Source organism: Helianthus annuus, chromosome 16 (genome assembly GCF_002127325.2).
Source record: "Helianthus annuus cultivar XRQ/B chromosome 16, HanXRQr2.0-SUNRISE, whole genome shotgun sequence".
Lineage (NCBI taxonomy): Eukaryota > Viridiplantae > Streptophyta > Magnoliopsida > Asterales > Asteraceae > Helianthus > Helianthus annuus.
Genome location: NC_035448.2, coordinates 10,488,584 through 10,510,208, shown reverse-complemented (window position 1 = coordinate 10,510,208; position 21,625 = coordinate 10,488,584). Strand labels below are relative to the sequence as shown.

Here is a 21,625-nt window from a genome sequence, read left to right as displayed (position 1 = left end):
TTTTTCACAAGACGAAATGAATGTGATGAGATTAACTTCCTCATCTATCTTCACCTTATTTAAAGTTGCGACCAACGCTCCCTTTTTTACCTGATTAAATCCTACTCGAAAACATGTTAGAAAACACGCAAATGTGGTCGTCTTCTCCCCCTCATTATTACCATCTCCTCGTCTTTCTCCTCCTCATTCTCTTCCATACTCCTCCATGTCTCGTACACGGGGAATCATGGTACTTGCTCCACCCAAACATTGGGATCTCCGCCATGCACATGCAACTCCTTCCAAACGACCGTGTCTTAATATACGACCGTACTGATTTCGGAATCTCAAATATCTCTCTTCCAAATGGCAAATGCCGCCCCAACTCTGACGATTGCTCTGCCCACTCCGTCGAGTACGACGTCGCATCGAACTCCGTTCGTCCTCTAACCGTCCTCTCCAAAGTCTGGTGCTCGTCGGGCAGCTTAATGCCCGACGGGACCGTAACTCAAACTGGCGGCTCTGCTGACGGCGCTTTGGTCGTCAGGACTTATAACTCATGTGACACGTGTGACTGGCAAGAGGTACCAAATGGGTTAGTTGCTGAAAGATGGTATGCAACCAATCATAAACTGCCCGACGGCCGACAAATAATCATCGGCGGTCGGGGGACGTTTAACTACGAGTTCTACCCGAAGACACCGGAGACTGCTGCCGCGGTGGATTTCCCCTTTCTAACTGAAACAAATGATCCCAATATGGAGAATAATCTATACCCATTTGTATTTCTCTATCCGGATGGCAATTTGTTTATTTTCGCGAATAATCGCGCCATTTTTTTCGACTATGTGAACAACCAAGTTGTTAAAAATTTTCCAAAGATCCCCGGTGACGACCCGAGAAACTATCCGAGCACCGGGTCGGGTGTACTACTCCCAATGCGGGTTGTACAAGGGTGTGTACCTGAGGTTGAGTTTATGGTTTGTGGAGGTGCACCTAGAACAGCATTCCTCAATGCAATGAATGGGGTGTTTGATGGGGCTTTGGATACTTGTGGTCGGATCAAGATATCCGACCCGGATCCGCAATGGGTTATGGAGTCTATGCCTATGGCACGTGTCATGGGTGACATGTTGTTGTTACCAAATGGTCATGTTTTGATTATTAATGGCGCGTCAGCCGGGGCGGCTGGGTGGGAATACGGGCGTGACCCGGTTTTAACCCCCGTGGTTTACCGAGCAGGTGACCCGGTTGGGTCAAGATTCGAGATGCAAACCCCGGCCACCATACCTCGAATGTACCATTCAACAGCGGTTTTGCTTCGAGATGGTCGGGTTCTGGTTGGTGGAAGTAACCCGCACGATAAATATGAATTTTCAAACGTACTTTATCCGACTGAATTGAGCTTGGAGGAGTTTTCGCCTTCGTATTTGGATTCTGACGTGTCAGGGTTACGCCCAGTTATAATCTCACCCGTGACGGGTGCTAATATGAAGTATGGTGATCAAGTGCTTATGCAATTTGCAGTTTCAGACAATTTGGACCCGAATTCGGTCATGGTAACATTAGTGGCGCCATCGTTTAACACGCACTCGTTTTCGATGAATCAAAGGTTGTTGGTTCTTGATAGTTGCCCTGTCACAACAGATCCTGAAAGTTCTAACTACCAAGTTAGTGTGGCAATGCCGCCTACCGGAAACATCGCTCCGGCAGGATATTATCTACTGTTTGTGGTGCATCAAGATATTCCAAGTGAAGGCGTTTGGATAAACATACAGTGATAAAGTTTTGTTATACTACTTTGCTCTAGGTGTTTGAAGTTAATAAATGAGATAAACGTCACAATAAACCTAAGGGTTGTAATAAGAATGGATAATTGTAAATCTCATATGTATAATTATATATGTGATTGGTTATGGTTTCTCTTGGAATCGTAGCGTGTAGCATATAGCGGTTGTGTTTCGGGTTCAGTTATACATGTTTTTATAAAACTTATTGGATGAACTGCTAACTACGGTTTCAGAAAATGACAAATCAAACCGGTTGGGCTGGATGGGTTAACCGGATTAGTGGTTTGAACTGAAAGTATTTTTATTTTTTTAATTGTCATTACTTGTAAAAGATAAAGATGGTAGTACACTAGTACATACAAAAAAAATTAATTGGTTGGGTCAGGTTACATGCCCCTTTGGTTATCGGGTTATTTTAAGCTACTTGCAACATGCATGGTGTTTTTGTTTTGAAAAACATGATGTAAATACTGGTACATACACAACTTTGGTTTGTAAGGGCAGAAAGAGTGGTTCTGGCAAGTGGTCAACGACATGGATCGGAAAGGTTGCTTATTCTTGCGGCATGTGATTGTGAAGGTGTGATTTCCTTTGTAATTTGCGGCTAGGAGGTCTAAGATCTTAATCCTCCTTGCGGATTCAAAAGTCAACAAAGCTCCTCTTCAACGAAAACATACCACCTAGGACATGGAATTGGCACCAAGTTGGTTTTGTCGGAACCACTCCTTCCGCCCTAAACCCTGTAACTATATCTTTAACATTATTAGCTAAGTATTGTTAAAATGAGAGTGGTTGTCAAATTATTATTAATATTAATATATATATAAAATATGAAGTTTTTAGCTACAATTATTTTTTTAGTTTTCTCATTTTGACCACTAAAGTATTACATTTTACAATTTTACCATAAAAGTTTACATTTATTACCTTTTAAGAGAAAATTCTAATTTAGAATCTTGCTACAATTATTTTTTTAATTTTCTCATTTTGACTACTAAAGTTTTATATTTTACAATTTTACCATAAAAGTTTACATCTATTACCTTTTAGGAGAACTTTAATTTAAAATCTTCTTTACTTAATAAGGTCTTTCTAATTATAAATTTAAACAGTTTTTTTGCTGAAGATATCAAAATTGCAAAGTTGTTTGGGTGTCGTAAGTTGCCAAAGTTTTCTTTTTGTTTAATGAAACTTTAAACAATCTTGCAATGATATTTGGTTTGCTAAATCCATATGGATCTTATGTATTTTTGTTACTATCAATTTTGCAACCACTTATTTGTTGCATCTTTATTCTTGACTTCTGTTCACACATAGGGCTGTTCAAACTGCTCGACGATCGAAGATCGCTCGACGATCGCTCGAAAAATGCTCGAAAAATGCTCGTTCGATTCCCGCTCAGTTTGTAAATGAGCCGATCGGATCGGTTCGATTCAAATTCAATCCGAGCATGAGCATAGCTCCGCTCGCTCGTCGATCGCTCGATTTCGCTCGAATTATTTTTATTAATAATTAATATATATATTTATATTATAGATTTTATAGATAAAAACCCAAAAAAATATAATAGCCCAAAAAAAAACTAGAAGCCCAAATAACATTCAACCCAACTTAATATTTAATATATAAATCTAAGTATCTAACCCTAAATCTATTCTTCCATAATCAGTCGTATTCAAATTGCCGCTCGAATCTCGGTCTCACTCTCCGGTCTCCACAGTCACAGACTCACAGTCTCCGCCTCCGACCCTCAAATCTCCGACACACATATCGCCGCTGTCTCTAGTCTTCAATCTTCGGACGGTCTTCAACAGTTCTTCAATCTGCTGTTTTTATTAATCCGTTGTTTTTTTTAATCTGCTGTTTGGTATGTTATGTTTCTGTTTGGTATGTTTGTTATAGTAGCATAGAGAAAGATGGAGATCGATGACATTCGACAGTTGGCAAAATTTTGATGTAAACATAGTTGGTGATTAGCTGTTGTTTGTCCCAGGTCCTTTCTAGCTTCTTGCTAGTTGGGCCTGGTTGATTGTATTCGCACTTTATTTTGTGTTTCTTTTGTATTCGCACTTTATTTTGTGTTTCTTATGTATTCGCACTTTATTTTATGTTGCTTTTGTATTCGCACTTTAAGTTAGAATTTGTTTTTTTTGAACGAAGCCTTATTATTCAATCGAGCAAAAACGATTCGCTCGTTTTTTTTAGGATTTAATAAAAACTGAGCCAAACCGAGCCGATCGGATCGGTTCGATTCAAATTCAATCCGAGCATGAGCATCACTTTTGTGATCGGTTTTACAAATTTGATCCGCTCGGATCGGATCGGTTGTAATTCAATCCGAGCATGAGCAGACCCTCGATCGGATCGGATCGGATCGTGAACACCCCTATTCACACACAAGTAACTCTAGGGGAATTATGAAAAATCCGCCATGAAGCGCGGATGATATTTACTAGTTATATATAATAATGGTGAAGATACATAATGAAAACTATGGTGTTACATGTAAGGACAAGAGATCGTGTTACATCTAAAGACATGAAATAAGGAAATACGATAAGTAATGGTTAAATTATCAATAAAGCTACTTAAACCTTTTATGAGCAACGAAGAACCATCACGTTGCAAACGTTTACTCCGTGAAAGAAGCAGTGGCGGACCCAGGAATTTTTCTATGGGGGTGCGGAACATTTTTAAAAATTTTAGGCCCCTAGGTATATGAGTAAAAAAATCGGTTCGTATCGGGTCGGGTCGGGTCATGTAAAACAAACGAACATCAAACTAAATTTATATAATAATAAAAAACATGTTAACTTTGTTACAAACATAATTAAAACGTCGACGCCCTACGGGTTTTCATTTTTTGAAATCTATCCAAACCATCTTTAAAACTAATTTTTTAAACAATTCTTTCTCTATATAACATAAGTTCATCGCTCCATAACATAATGTTTCAATTTTAATTTTCAACTATTCAAGCCTAGAAATCATAACGTTAGTTGTAATCACCCTAAAAATATATAAACAACCATAAACAATGTCAAAACACATAAATTTTCAAACCTATTTAACAACTTTATTACCTTTTTTTCTCCTCTAATATCAACCAAAATCATCAAAATAACAAAGAAACTTACCCGTGTTCGGATTCCGGTTAGATTTGGTGTCAAAAGACGGTGGTATGGTGGCTGATTATGGTGGTCGTCGGCTGCTGGACTGTTGTCGCTGGGTGATGTTGTTCGTTGGCAGTGCATGGACGCAAGAGAGGGAGAGAGCGGGAGAGAATTTCTAAACGTTTTGAGCTTTAATTATTTTATTATAGTTTGAAATATTGTTGGGTTTGGTTAAAATGGGATAAGACTTAGTGGGCTAGCTAGTTAGGAATTATAAGTGGGTAAATGTATGGGTATTTGGGTTTAGTTAGTTAGGTATTAAAAGTTATATAATTTGGGTAGTATTTTTTTTTAAATAAGAGTTTACTAAAAAAATTAAAATATAAATTGATAAAACTTTTTACCTAAGGGGTGCGGACGAAAAATTTCAAGAGTGCGGTCGAAAAATTCCAAGGGGTGCGGACGAAAAATTCCAAGGGGTGCGGACGGGATTTTCGACGGAATTTAACACAAAATTTTTTTTTTCCCCGGGGGTGCGCCCGCCCACCTTGCAATGGGCTTGGGTCCGCCCCTGGAAAGAAGATAGATTTTGTTGGGAGATTTAATATGAGGTATCTAATCAATCATCTAAAATCAAATGTCGATGGAAACATTCAAGTCAAATGACTTCAATCATCATCAATAAAGATAATAAAGTAGTAATAGCCAGAATGAGAAACAAAACATCATAATGAACAACATACAAAGGTCTAGCTTTATAAGAAAGAAAATAAATATGCAATTAAGTCTAGTAGATGTTGATGTACTACAAGTGTGACATGTTTTGTCCAAAGACAAGGAAGATTCATAGCATTCACATTTAATTCTTTATCTCCTATCTATATAATTACATAAAAATCACTATTTTTTCTCTCTAATTTTTAATTAAATAATATATCTTATATCTTTATCATTACATTTTCTCTCTCTTCCACTCTCAACCACTTTAAAAAATATTAAATTTTTAAGAGATGGACAGTGTTCCGTATATTTACAGATGAACAGTAACATTTTCTCTTTCATTCACTCAAAACCACTCATAACCATTTCTTATAACATAACTAAGTCACTCACATAAATTTAAGAAATCCAATGAATGCTCAACACAATCCAAGAGGTCCTTGAGCTGAGAGTGTCATGTCAAAAGGACGTGGCATGGAGAGTGAGTGCGAGAGTTGGTTCGAGATAGGTAGAATGTGACAAAATGTGTGTCATGTCAAAGTCTTGATAGAAAAACGATGATATAAGAACAAATACAACGATAGGCACAAATTAAGTCATGAAGATTAAAATTTTAGTAAGATCTAGAACTAGAGAATAATATTCTCTAATGAATTTTTTTTTTTTTTTGGAAAATGATTAATAATGGTATAAATGATGAATTTCATTTCACACGAAAAAGGCAATTACAAAGCAATGGCAGGTAGTCGGGCAACAAGTTGCGCCGCCACCCCCTTTTGAATAGAAAACCAATTCTACTAAATACAAAGTTTGAAACCTTTAGCGACGAAGAATTACTGTTAACGACTTTTTGAACCCGATTCAAGAGTCGCACAGCGTCAGGAGCGAGACCACCAAAGGTATCAAACGCAAACGGGACAAACACATGTTGATTCTCCCGGCAGGCTTTCTCATGTTTTGCCACTTTGCTCGCCTCTGCCTTGAGCACCGCTTGCCCTACAACAAAGCCCTTGTCCTTGAGCCCGACAAGGGGGGAGACTCCAGTTAAATCTACACAAGCGTGTTTCCCCCCTTCCCATCCAAACACAAGGATGTCCGCCGGGCGTAAAGTGGACCTCCCCTCTAAGGGGTCAGTCAGGAAATTTACTGGAGCCTCCTTTTTGGCAGAGATCCCGGCCCGCTTAAGAACATCACATAACACATCTCTCACCCAATCATGCCGATATTTAAACTCTGGTAGCTCTTTACAGTGGATCGCGTGCTCGCCGAAAGAATCCAAACACGCTTTGCGGCATACCGGACAAGGCTCGTCGTCAACTGGGAACAATGAAATCATCAGTCGGTATCTAAGGATAGCACGGTATTCCACAGCCGACATGTGTTGCCCCAAGCCTTCAATAGGTGTGACAGACAGAAAATCCTGAGCATGTGGGGCACGTAGACATTCAAACACAGCTCTTTGCCGAGGGGATAAAACAAACTTCTCTTCAAACCTTTTGACAATTTCGCCATATAAGGCATTCGCTAGAATTTTCTGGGATTTAGGAGGGGCGGTGTCTTTAATGTAGAAACCGCCAATATCAAGGTCGGGAAGAGAACTATGCAAACGGTCCAACGCACTCCTGTAATCGGAGTCCAAAACATCCCCACCACATTCTCGGAGTATGTGGTTTTGTAAACCCCAAGATTGAGCCCTTGAAGCCACGAAAGCATATGAAGAGGCATCCTCGGCCGTACAAATCCCTAAAACGACAATGAACTAGTGAGTAATCGGATGTTACTTGTGTGAACAAATGTCAACCAATTGACATGTATCCAAATAGCGTTGGCATCATCACCAATTTAACGTAGAATGATATGAAATAAAATATGAAGGGTTTGTTTTAAACAAGTTTAGTGTAAAACATATTGGAAAGTTTTTTATATTTTCTATAAGAGTATTATTCAACTCGAGACGTTTGTTTCAAAAACCAATAATAATATATTAATAACCTAGAGAACTTTTCTACAATGCACGTGTACTTATTGTTTCAAAGGTGATACACAAGATGCAGGGTTATGTAACTTTTTTTGTTTTCTTTTTTTAACGGTCAACGAATCCTTCAAATGAGCTACTGGCGAAATCCACCACATCGGGATACACTCGCCTTTCGAACCGGGGAAAACCCCCACCTAGGGCCGAAGCCCGTGAACACTCGCCAGAAGGCACGACAGTGCGGTGAGGTAAAACCCGCTCAGTTCAAGGATCGAACTAGCGATCGCCGCCTACTCGCCTAGTCTCCCATCATCATCAGGTGCCGCAAAAACTAAATGCTAGGAGTAGGAATTGAACTTGAGTCACTTGGAACACAAGGTCTCTCCCTTAACACTCCACCACTAGCTCATTGGCTAGTTTTTTTGTTTTCTACTTTCTCTACTTCTAATTATCATTTATATGTGGTAAGTTTACGTGCATTATACCATCTCACAGCAACATATTATTAGTTCTAAAATGAACGGGGGAAGGTGGATGTGTATGTACATAAAAATTTTACAATAGTCGACATAATAACACTATCCAAAAGATATTTTTCTTGGACAACATGATGTTCTTTTCCAATACATTTCACTTTTAATATTTTTCGAAAGAATTATTGGTTTCAATTATTTTCGACAATGACCGACTTATCGCTGTACTCTTAGCTTTGAGAAAAGAAAATATGTGTTGCTATTAATAGTATGTGAGAAAAGAATAACCTTTATCTATAGGTCGGAAAAGAAATATAAAGTTATTTTTTATGTGGTGTGGTTTATGATAAGAGAGAAAATATTTATATAACTTTTCTCTTAGAAGACAAAAATGGAGAATGAATGTGTTAGTCTAAAAATCTTAAAACACTTTCTATAACTTTTTTTAATTTTATTTAATTTTATTCTAAAGATGGGAAGGTAATTGTAAAATGTCTTAGATGATTATTATATACTAGGTTATTCACCCCGTGTGTTACACGGGTTGAGGGAAAAAATATCAATAAAAAATACTTACGAATCAAATTTCACAAAATGTGAAGGTATAATATGAATATAAGTTATAATACTTCTGCAAAAAAAAAAAAAAAAACCTTACGAATCAAATTTCACAAAATGAGTATGTTATTTATTTGAAGTCTTTTATTATAAGCTAGCTTATAAACCCGTGTATTACACGGTCAACTGTCAAAAAAAAATTGACTATTATATTAATTTATAGGTGCTACAAATGTCACACCCCGGCCGCGTGTAACATGCAACCGCGGCGGAAACGCCGGGGAGTGTCGTGGACAGAATTAAATTGTTTCATAACCATGGCATACAAGTTGTATTTTATTTATAAACAAGGGTGTTACATTGTCTTGGAAAGAGAGTACGGAAATCAAAACATAATTATGCTAGTTCTAACTTCATTGTTAGGCACTAAGGCACAGGTCCGCCCTAGTAATGTGATCAACGCCTTATGGAACAGCTCCTGAAAACACATGTGAAAGTAGGTACGTCAGCATAAAAATGCCTGTGAGATACATAGGTTTTGTGAAAATGTGGTTCATGACTTGAGTTTAAAGAATGTTTAATAACAGTCAGTCATGAACCTTGTACTTTGTCTTGCTTTGTAAATCATTTGAATAACGATAACATCAAAGGATATGTATAAATAAGTGCAAGGTTAAATGAATAACCAAGTAAAATGAGTTGAATAAGATAAGTAGTTGTGAAAATATTGTCTTGTGAAGGATATGTTATTCATGTAAAATGCAATGTGTCTAAACTGAAATGACTTAGATAACGCCACGATATGTAATATTATACAAACATTTATATATAGGAAGTACCAGCGGCGTATCCACCATGTTTGTATCATATTACATATGCCACGTTACTTAACTCATTTACCCAAACCAATCCACCATGTAAATTGTTCATGTGTAAACCAAATGCCAAGTGTTATTGTAAACCATGTCAAATGTTTATGTTCAAATGTAAACCACCAAATGTGTATGTCAATGTCGACGTGTTTATGTTCAATGTAAATCATGTAATGTGTAATCCCAAAATGTATCATGTATGGTAAGCGAAATGTATCAACTTAAACCATATGCACAAAACAAGTCGTTGAAGTAAAACGTGGTTTAAATCAGCGTTATGTTCTGCGGGAAATGCATGCTCTATTGATATTAACATTTATGTGGTATTGTAAACTATGCATACATCCAAGCCTTGAGACTGCGGCGATAAACCCTTAAACAAATTAAAGGTTTATCTAAGTTATGTATATCGAATTCGGTCATTCCTTCCAGTCCTATCAAACCCAGGACTTCAGGAATGGGAGTTGTCAATTCCTATGGTACCACTACCTACTAACGAACGGCGTAGCTAATGTTAATGAATGTATTGTCCCATGTTAAACAAACCAAATGTCATAACAAAATGTAGGCATGTGATGTAAACAATTGTACTAAGTATGCTAAGTAAACATACGAAGCAGAAATGTTCATGTAAATCAATATGTCCATATGCTGAGTAAACATATGCAACAAAAATGTTCATGTAAATCAATGTGTCCATATGCTGAGTAAACATATGCAACAGAAATGTTCATGTAAATCAATGTGTCCATATGCTGAGTAAACATATGCAACAGAAATGTTCATGTAAATCAATGTGTCCATATGCTGAGTAAACATATGCAACAGAAATGTAATGTAAATCAATGTACTAAGTACGCACACAATGGGCATACATAGCATGAAATGTAATGAAATCATGTATTATAATGTACTAACAACATAGCAGGCATATGATGTGAAAACATGGAAAGCATGAATGTAACAGATAGGCACATGTGTTTCACCCCAAAACAGTTTGGAAAACAGTAAAAGATGGGGTTCTATGTACTCACCTGAGGTTGCTTTGTTGTTCTTGTGAAAAAATCAGGAAATGCGAGAGATCACGGAATATCAACGGCACCTATTAGGTAGCTTATGTTAATATACCGGACCTAAATCGGAGGATCGGATAGTACGCGGGTTTGTAAACCAAACGAGTATGGAGACTCGTGTAATATGGTTTAAACAAGCCTACATACTAAAATGAAACTTAACCTAAGTGCTTACGGTCCATCACGACCCGTTTAGGTAGCTTAGGTTACCCTAACGCGTCGTTCGCGTAGAACGCGTTCGGAACGCCTAACATTGCGACCACACGGTATAACCTCGGAAGGTTATAGCTATGGTCACCTAATGTGTTTGGTTGGGTCCTAATGACCGACCAAATGGGTCGGGTTCGAAAGTATAAGCGATGGTTTAGATCGCTTACCTTACGACCCTATATAAGCACTACACTAAAAGTGACGAGCTAAGCATGTTAGGACATGCTTAACTAAGTTTAGAAAACAGGTTTGGCATCAAAACAAACGGCTTTGATGCTCACGAGTAGTTTGGTTACAAAATACGCAAGAATGCGCATTTTGGTCGAAACTACGACTCGTCACTGAGCCTAGATAACGGGGAAATCAGTAGGTATGGTCACTACGGACCATAACCATCGTGATCACGCTCACGTTATGAAGTTCCATGAACTTCGCATCGACCATAAGCTGGTCAATGCAGAAAGTCAACTAAACGTCGACTTTCGGACTCGAAAAGCGAATAAAAGAGCGAAAGAAGACTTACGGAGGGTCCCCGAGTGCTAATCAAGACCAAATAGCTCAGGTATGAAACAATGGTTTCAACTTAGAGCTTTAGATCTGATTCTTGTGGGTTTTTACACAAATGGGGGGGGGGTATTTATAGGAAAAGTGGAACCGTTAGGATCGTTTTATCGAATATCGTGCCTTGATCTCGTGCGTACATGTGTCCAGGGGTTAAATACACTGAATTTGGCCCTTGGCCTTTCATTGGGTGAAAAGGCATTCGACCCTTTCGCAATCTGAAGAGCCAATCAGCATTAAATGTTGATTCTGCTGATCTGGGGACCCTTTACGGACCGTATGGGTTTTGCCTTACGGTCCGTAAGGCCCTAGTTTGGCAGAATTACAACTTTAGTCCCTGCAGCGCCAAAACTTGGTATTCGATGCGTTTTTGGCACGTTTAAGCTCCGTTAACCTCATTTCAAAGCTCTAAAATGATGTTAAAGTATAGGGAACTGAAAATGTGCTCAAAAATATGTCGGATGTCGGTTCGTTTAGCCGTACGGTCGCGATGTTCGGTAAATTACGACGGAGTGCGCATAAGCGCAAAAGACGATCCAAAAGACGCGACGAATGGATTTTTCTTATGCCAAACACTTAGGCATAATATAAGGATGCTTACATAAATTTTTGGATGTCCGGATGTATTCAGAACGTCAGTTATGCGCGAAAGTGCAAACTTGTGCACTTTTTGACATTTTTGGTCCCTGAATGATCCAAAAGTTTGTTTTAGCATACCAAACCCCTCAAAGCCTATTTCTAAGCCATGTAAAGGATATTTATGGTATGTTTAACTTATGGACATGTTCCGGAATGTTCGTTACAGTTCAAATTGGCATACTTTCGCAGTTTGTCAAGTTTAGTCCCTGTAAGCGAATTTACTTGTTTTTGCCATACCAAAGCCTTCAAAACTTATTTCTAAGTTATGTAAAGGCTATTTAAGGTATGTTGAGTATATGTTGATGTTCCGGAGTATTTGTCGCATTAAACGGAGTACGTTTTCGCACCAGTTTGCGTATAATTCTCTAGAAAGCGATGTAGAGTTTGAAATTGAACAAAAGTCAAAACACGAAAAATGTAAGGCACAACGAAACAAACATTGGGATTAAATAACATTATTTTATTGATAATTGAACTGTTCACAATGATTACAGGCACAAATGTTACAGTCTCCCCTACTTGTGGAAATTTCGTCCCGAAATTTATTTAGAGGAAACTGATTGGAAAAGATGCGGATATTTTGCCTTCATTTGGTCTTCGCGTTCCCAAGTAAACTCGGGTCCGCGTTTAGATTCCCAACGAACCTTGACCAAAGGAATGCGCTTGCGCTTGAGCCACTTGACTTCACGTTCCATGATTTCTACCGGTTTCTCAACAAATTTCAATGTTTCATCAACACGAATTTCATTAAGCGGTATGTGGAGGTTCTCATCGGCTAAACACCTCTTGAGATTGGACACGTGAAAGGTTGATGAACATTTCCAAGTTCAGGAGGTAACGCAAGTCTGTAGGCTACCTTACCGATTCTTTCGACGATCCTGAATGGTCCAACGTATCTAGGTGCAAGTTTTCCTTTCTTTCCAAATCTGATCACACCTTTCCAAGGTGAGACCTTAAGTAATACTCGATCACCGACTTGAAAATCCAAGGGTTTGCGTTTTAGGTCCGCGTAACTCTTCTGACGGTTTCTAGCTGTCTGAAGGTTATCACGAACTTTCTTTACCTTTTCTGTTGTCTCTAAAATGAGGGCAGGTCCAGTAAGCTGAGCCTCGCCAATCTCATTCCAGCAGACTGGTGAACGACATTTACGACCATAGAGAGCCTCGAAAGGAGCCATGTTGATGCTGGAGTGATAACTGTTGTTGTAGGAGAATTCAATCAATGGAAGATGTGAATCCCAACTACCACCAAAGTCGATCACACAAGCTCTAAGCATATCCTCCAGTGTCTGGATTGTTCTTTCAGATTGACCATCCGTTTGCGGATGATAAGCTGTGCTCAAATTAAGTTGGGACCCCATAGCAGATTGCATGGTTCTCCAAAAATGAGAAGTGAAACGAGCATCCCTATCAGAAATGATGTTCAAAGGAACACCATGTCGAGCTACGATTTCATCCACGTAGATTTGAGCAAGTCTGTCAGCTGAATAATCCTCACGGATTGGTAAGAAATGTGCTGACTTGGTAAGACGATCAACGACTACCCAGATGGCATCGTGACCTTTCTTTGTGCGTGGGAGTTTAGTAATGAGATCCATCGTAATGTTTTCCCATTTCCAAACTGGGATCTCTGGTTGCTCCAATAATCCGGAAGGACGCTGATGTTCAGCCTTAACCTTAAGGCAAGTAAGGCATTTGGATACGTATAAGGCAATGTCTTTCTTCATACCAGGCCACCAATACTGAATACGAAGATCCTTATACATCTTATCTGAGCCAGGATGAATAGAATAACGAGACTTATGGGCTTCATCCATAAGCAAGGTACGAAGATCATCTTGGCTTGGGACCCACAAACGGTCCATGAAATAGTACGATCCATTGTCTTTCAGTTCAAGAGCAGGTGTTATGTGATAAGGAAATTCCTTATCCATTAAACCTTGTGAAACACAAGCTTGTTGAGCCTGAGAAATACGGGCTTGTATATCAGTTTGAATAACAGATTGGACACGTACACAATGAAGCCTAGTACGTTCCTTGCGACTCAATGCATCGGCTACGACATTCGCCTTACCAGGATGGTAGCGAATCTCGCAATCGTAGTCGTTTAGAAGTTCAACCCAACGTCGTTGCCTCATGTTGAGCTCTTTTTGATTGAAGATATGCTGAAGACTTTTGTGGTCTGTGAAAACCACACATTTTGTACCGTACAAGTAGTGTCTCCAAATTTTGAGAGCGAAGACAACTGCACCTAACTCAAGATCATGAGTGGTGTAGTTTTTCTCATGTATCTTCAACTGCCTTGATGCGTATGCTATGACTTTGTTTCTTTGCATTAGGACGCAGCCAAGTCCTAATTTAGATGCATCGCAATAAACGACGAAATCATCGTTGCCCTCAGGCAATGTTAGGACAGGCGCGTCGCAAAGCTTTTGTTTCAAAGTCTGAAATGCTTCCTCTTGTTTGCCTCCCCAATCAAATGGCTTGTTCTTCTGAGTTAGAGCAGTTAGAGGAACTGCAATCTTCGAGAAGTTCTCAATGAAGCGGCGGTAATAACCCGCCAGACCAAGAAAAGAACGAACTTCAGTAGGAGTAGTAGGTGTATCCCAATCCTTGATCGCACTGATCTTGGAGGGATCTACATGAATACCTTGTTTGTTGACAATGTGTCCTAAGAATTGAACCTCCTTAAGCCAAAATTCACACTTGGAGAATTTGGCGAAAAGTTGCTCTTTCTTTAGGAGTTCCAATGTAAGACGAAGATGTTGCTCATGATCAGCTCGCGTCTTAGAATATATCAAAATGTCGTCAATGAAAACGATGATGAACTTATCTAAATAAGGCTTGCAGACCCTATTCATTAAGTCCATGAAAACAGCAGGAGCATTAGTCAAACCGAATGGCATGACTGTGAACTCATAATGTCCATAACGAGTACGGAACGCTGTCTTTGGAATATCTTCTTCATGTACACGAAGCTGATGATATCCAGATCGTAGATCAATCTTTTAAAAGCAAGATGCGCCTTGTAATTGATCGAAGAGATCATCAATGCGAGGTAGGGGATATCGATTCTTGATGGTAAGCTTGTTAAGCTCACGGTAATCGATACACATCCTAAAAGATCCATCCTTCTTCTTTACAAAGAGAACGGGAGCACCCCAAGGTGAAAAGCTAGGACGGATAAAACCTTTGTCGGAGAGTTCCTGCAGCTGTTTAGACAACTCTTGCATCTCGGACGGTGCAAGACGATATGGAGCTCTGGCAACGGGATTTGCACCAGGTACGAGGTCAATACGGAACTCGACTTGGCGTGCTGGAGGTAGGCCAGGTAAGTCTTCAGGGAATACTTCAGAATAATCCCGAACGACAGGAATATCTGAAATAGACTTACCCTTGCCTTTATCTGCTGTAACATGTGCTAAGAAAGCCACATAGTGCTTTCGCAGATACTTCCGTGCTTTAAAACAGGACATGAGTTTGAGACCACCGACAGGCTTCTCACCACGAACCTGTAGGATCTCGCCTGTAGACAGCGGCACACGAACAATCTTCTCAGAACAAACTATCTCTGCGCGATGCTTGGATAACCAATCCATTCCCACTATAACGTCGAAGCTTCCAAGTTGCATTGGCGTGAGGTCAATAGGAAAAATATGGTCGTTAAGATTCAACTGGCAGTTGCGCAGAATAGAATTTAGAACAATGGGTTCACCACTGGCAACCTCTACTGTCAAAGGTTTACCTAGTTTCGTTCTAGACACGCGAAGCATTGTCTCGAAAGACAATGACACGAAACTCTTGTCGGCACCCGAATAAAAAAGAACAGATGCTGGCTGATTATTAATAAAGAACGTACCGTTCACCACCTCGTTGTCTGCTTGTGCTTCTTGTGCATTCATGTTAAAGACTCGACCTCGAGCCGGTGCCGGATTCTGGTTTGCATTCTGGTTCTGGTTGACTAGTCTTGGACACCGATTTCTGTAGTGGGTCAGATCCCCACAATTATAACATGCACCTGGTGGGTAGTTTGGTCGTGCAGCCTGACCCTGTTGTTGAGCAACCTGTTGAGCAGGGTTCTGGACTGCGTGATTCTGAGCAAACCGACAAACATTGGCAAGATGACCTGATTTCCCACAGTTAGTACAGAAACGGCACTGATATTGCGGCTGATGGTGACTGTTGCATTGATTGCACAAAGGTGCACTTCCTGAATAGGGTTTCTTTGCTGGAGGCTGGTTGGGAGCTGCCTGGTTAGCTTGGGCAGTCACAGCAAAATTTTGGGAAGCCTTACGCTTCCTTGACCCCCTTGAGGAACCAGAGTCCTTTCCCTTCTTGTTCTGACCTTTCTCACTATCCTCCTTGTCAGCCGACTGCTTCTTGCCCTTGTCACCCTTCCTGTGTAGTTTATTCTTTCGGATCTGCGACTCAGTCAGTCTCGCTGATAACTCGATTGCCTGACGGAGTGTGGTAGGGTTGCTACCAGTAAGGATATCTTGTACTGAGTCAGGTAGGCCGTCGATGTATCTTTCGATGGCCTTATCGAGTGGGGTAACCATAGTCGGGCAAAGAAGACTCAGCTCCTCAAACCTATCTGTATAAGCCCTGTGCTCGCCACTATCTTGCTTCAACACATCAAATTCTTTCTCCAACGCTCGTTGCTCATGACGAGGACAAAACTCCCTCATCATAAGAGCTCTCAGTTGAGCCCATGTCTGAGCTAGAGCAACTTCTGCACCTTGATCTCTCATAACCCCATTCCACCATGTAAGAGCCCTCTTCTGAAACACGCTTGAAGAAAACTCGACTTTGCGATTGTCAGGACACTGCACATGACGGAAAGTGTTCTCGATGCTCTCGAACCACTGAAGAAGCCTAGTTGCTCCCTCAGAACCACTAAACTTGAGTGGCTTAGCCGAGCTAAAATCCTTGTATTTGCATGTACCATTGTTGTTGTTGGCCTGGTTCCATTGAGCAAAGATATTCGGAAATTGAGCAGCCATCTGCTGCGCAATAATCTCCGCCAGCTCGGCAGTAGCTATCTGGTTGTCGCGTCGAGGAGGCATTCTGGAAGAGGAAAACATGAAAGGAAACGAGTGAGATGATTGGGAGTAGAGAACGAGATGAAATAGAATCAATAAAAACAAAGATGGTGGTTATGCATCGCAAAGCAATTAAGCGACGCGAAATGTCTAGTCAAAGTAAATGGGTCAGAATTAGTGTATCGCGAAGACATGCTTGCCTATAAGTGAACACTCACCCCAAGAGTTCCCAGGTAAGAGTGACTGGTCCGATTATGTGGATTTGTACGAACACTCTAGCCTTAGACAGAAAACCCAGGGTACAGGCATTCACTCTTCCAGTTCGCACGTGTTCACACTATTAACCCCACACTTTGACGGGATTTTTGAAAATTCAAAGGGGTTCAAAACCTTATAACAGAGGGTTCAAAACCTAGTAATCAATCATCCTAGAACAGATGATTAATTTTCAAAGCGGATTCGGAACCGAAGTTCCCGTTGTGGTTATCACCTAAGGATAGGTGATGTGCATGTTTAAACTCTAAACACAAGATAACTTGTGTTAGGGTCCTAGAAAGTTATAGTCTAGGTCAAAGCATTACTAATAACCTAATTCCCTATAACCAATGGCTCTGATACCAACTCTTCTGTCACACCCCGGCCGCGTGTAACATGCAACCGCGGCGGAAACGCCGGGGAGTGTCGTGGACAGAATTAAATTGTTTCATAACCATGGCATACAAGTTGTATTTTATTTATAAACAAGGGTGTTACATTGTCTTGGAAAGAGAGTACGGAAATCAAAACATAATTATGCTAGTTCTAACTTCATTGTTAGGCACTAAGGCACAGGTCCGCCCTAGTAATGTGATCAACGCCTTATGGAACAGCTCCTGAAAACACATGTGAAAGTAGGTACGTCAGCATAAAAATGCCTGTGAGATACATAGGTTTTGTGAAAATGTGGTTCATGACTTGAGTTTAAAGAATGTTTAATAACAGTCAGTCATGAACCTTGTACTTTGTCTTGCTTTGTAAATCATTTGAAAAACGATAACATCAAAGGATATGTATAAATAAGTGCAAGGTTAAATGAATAACCAAGTAAAATGAGTTGAATAAGATAAGTAGTTGTGAAAATATTGTCTTGTGAAGGATATGTTATTCATGTAAAATGCAATGTGTCTAAACTGAAATGACTTAGATAACGCCACGATATGTAATATTATACAAACATTTATATATAGGAAGTACCAGCGGCGTATCCACCATGTTTGTATCATATTACATATGCCACGTTACTTAACTCATTTACCCAAACCAATCCACCATGTAAATTGTTCATGTGTAAACCAAATGCCAAGTGTTATTGTAAACCATGTCAAATGTTTATGTTCAAATGTAAACCACCAAATGTGTATGTCAATGTCGACGTGTTTATGTTCAATGTAAATCATGTAATGTGTAATCCCAAAATGTATCATGTATGGTAAGCGAAATGTATCAACTTAAACCATATGCACAAAACAAGTCGTTGAAGTAAAACGTGGTTTAAATCAGCGTTATGTTCTGCGGGAAATGCATGCTCTATTGATATTAACATTTATGTGGTATTGTAAACTATGCATACATCCAAGCCTTGAGACTGCGGCGATAAACCCTTAAACAAATTAAAGGTTTATCTAAGTTATGTATATCGAATTCGGTCATTCCTTCCAGTCCTATCAAACCCAGGACTTCAGGAATGGGAGTTGTCAATTCCTATGGTACCACTACCTACTAACGAACGGCGTAGCTAATGTTAATGAATGTATTGTCCCATGTTAAACAAACCAAATGTCATAACAAAATGTAGGCATGTGATGTAAACAATTGTACTAAGTATGCTAAGTAAACATACGAAGCAGAAATGTTCATGTAAATCAATATGTCCATATGCTGAGTAAACATATGCAACAAAAATGTTCATGTAAATCAATGTGTCCATATGCTGAGTAAACATATGCAACAGAAATGTTCATGTAAATCAATGTGTCCATATGCTGAGTAAACATATGCAACAGAAATGTTCATGTAAATCAATGTGTCCATATGCTGAGTAAACATATGCAACAGAAATGTAATGTAAATCAATGTACTAAGTACGCACACAATGGGCATACATAGCATGAAATGTAATGAAATCATGTACTATAATGTACTAACAACATAGCAGGCATATGATGTGAAAACATGGAAAGCATGAATGTAACAGATAGGCACATGTGTTTCACCCCAAAACAGTTTGGAAAACAGTAAAAGATGGGGTTCTATGTACTCACCTGAGGTTGCTTTGTTGTTCTTGTGAAAAAATCAGGAAATGCGAGAGATCACGGAATATCAACGGCACCTATTAGGTAGCTTATGTTAATATACCGGACCTAAATCGGAGGATCGGATAGTACGCGGGTTTGTAAACCAAACGAGTATGGAGACTCGTGTAATATGGTTTAAACAAGCCTACATACTAAAATGAAACTTAACCTAAGTGCTTACGGTCCATCACGACCCGTTTAGGTAGCTTAGGTTACCCTAACGCGTCGTTCGCGTAGAACGCGTTCGGAACGCCTAACATTGCGACCACACGGTATAACCTCGGAAGGTTATAGCTATGGTCACCTAATGTGTTTGGTTGGGTCCTAATGACCGACCAAATGGGTCGGGTTCGAAAGTATAAGCGATGGTTTAGATCGCTTACCTTACGACCCTATATAAGCACTACACTAAAAGTGACGAGCTAAGCATGTTAGGACATGCTTAACTAAGTTTAGAAAACAGGTTTGGCATCAAAACAAACGGCTTTGATGCTCACGAGTAGTTTGGTTACAAAATACGCAAGAATGCGCATTTTGGCCGAAACTACGACTCGTCACTGAGCCTAGATAACGGGGAAATCAGTAGGTATGGTCACTACGGACCATAACCATCGTGATCATGCTCACGTTATGAAGTTCCATGAACTTCGCATCGACCATAAGCTGGTCAATGCAGAAAGTCAACTAAACGTCGACTTTCGGACTCGAAAAGCGAATAAAAGAGCGAAAGAAGACTTACGGAGGGTCCCCGAAGTTCCATGAACTTCGCATCGACCATAAGCTGGTCAATGCAGAAAGTCAACTAAACGTCGACTTTCGGACTCGAAAAGCGAATAAAAGAGCGAAAGAAGACTTACGGAGGGTCCCCGAGTGCTAATCAAGACCAAATAGCTCAGGTATGAAACAATGGTTTCAACTTAGAGCTTTAGATCTGATTCTTGTGGGTTTTTACACAAATGGGGGGGGGTATTTATAGGAAAAGTGGAACCGTTAGGATCGTTTTATCGAATATCGTGCCTTGATCTCGTGCGTACATGTGTCCAGGGGTTAAATACACTGAATTTGGCCATTGGCCTTTCATTGGGTGAAAAGGCATTCGACCCTTTCGCAATCTGAAGAGCCAATCAGCATTAAATGTTGATTCTGCTGATCTGGGGACCCTTTACGGACCGTATGGGTTTTGCCTTACGGTCCGTAAGGCCCTAGTTTGGCAGAATTACAACTTTAGTCCCTGCAGCGCCAAAACTTGGTATTCGATGCGTTTTTGGCACGTTTAAGCTCCGTTAACCTCATTTCAAAGCTCTAAAATGATGTTAAAGTATAGGGAACTGAAAATGTGCTCAAAAATATGTCGGATGTCGGTTCGTTTAGCCGTACGGTCGCGATGTTCGGTAAATTACGACGGAGTGCGCATAAGCGCAAAAGACGATCCAAAAGACGCGACGAATGGATTTTTCTTATGCCAAACACTTAGGCATAATATAAGGATGCTTACATAAATTTTTGGATGTCCGGATGTATTCAGAACGTCAGTTATGCGCGAAAGTGCAAACTTGTGCACTTTTTGACATTTTTGGTCCCTGAATGATCCAAAAGTTTGTTTTAGCATACCAAACCCCTCAAAGCCTATTTCTAAGCCATGTAAAGGATATTTATGGTATGTTTAACTTATGGACATGTTCCGGAATGTTCGTTACAGTTCAAATTGGCATACTTTCGCAGTTTGTCAAGTTTAGTCCCTGTAAGCGAATTTACTTGTTTTTGCCATACCAAAGCCTTCAAAACTTATTTCTAAGTTATGTAAAGGCTATTTAAGGTATGTTGAGTATATGTTGATGTTCCGGAGTATTTGTCGCATTAAACTGAGTACGTTTTCGCACCAGTTTGCGTATAATTCTCTAGAAAGCGATGTAGAGTTTGAAATTGAACAAAAGTCAAAACACGAAAAATGTAAGGCACAACGAAACAAACATTGGGATTAAATAACATTATTTTATTGATAATTGAACTGTTCACAATGATTACAGGCACAAATGTTACAACAAACACATGTATCATATAGGTTGGAATGGATATCGAAAAGAATGTAAATCATAAACTTCTATATAATCTTTATCACACGGTTAAAAAGTCATAATATTATAATTTTATACATTCATAATTCATGAATTTGATCACAAGGGTTGAGAAAATATACATTGTGATCTTATAAAAATGTGATTTACGATTAGTAAAATAATATTATTATTTTATCACACGGTTGAATATGTGTATTGTTATGGATATAT

General features: G+C 39.5%; 1 protein-coding gene across 1 annotated transcript; it reads left to right on the top strand.

Moving 5' to 3' along the window:
* Nucleotides 1-223: 223 nt before the first annotated feature.
* On the top strand, nucleotides 224-1,760 carry LOC110916628 (aldehyde oxidase GLOX1). Its single transcript, XM_022161334.2, has one exon. It carries the CDS (start codon nucleotides 264-266, stop codon nucleotides 1,758-1,760), a length of 1,497 nt encoding a protein of 498 aa, XP_022017026.2. The 5' UTR covers nucleotides 224-263.
* The last annotated feature ends 19,865 nt before the right edge of the window (nucleotides 1,761-21,625 follow it).

Coding starts and splice junctions, on each gene's coding strand:
- LOC110916628 (XM_022161334.2), top strand. CDS start 264: ATGCACATGCAACTCCTTCCAAACGACCGTGTCTTAATATACGACCGT.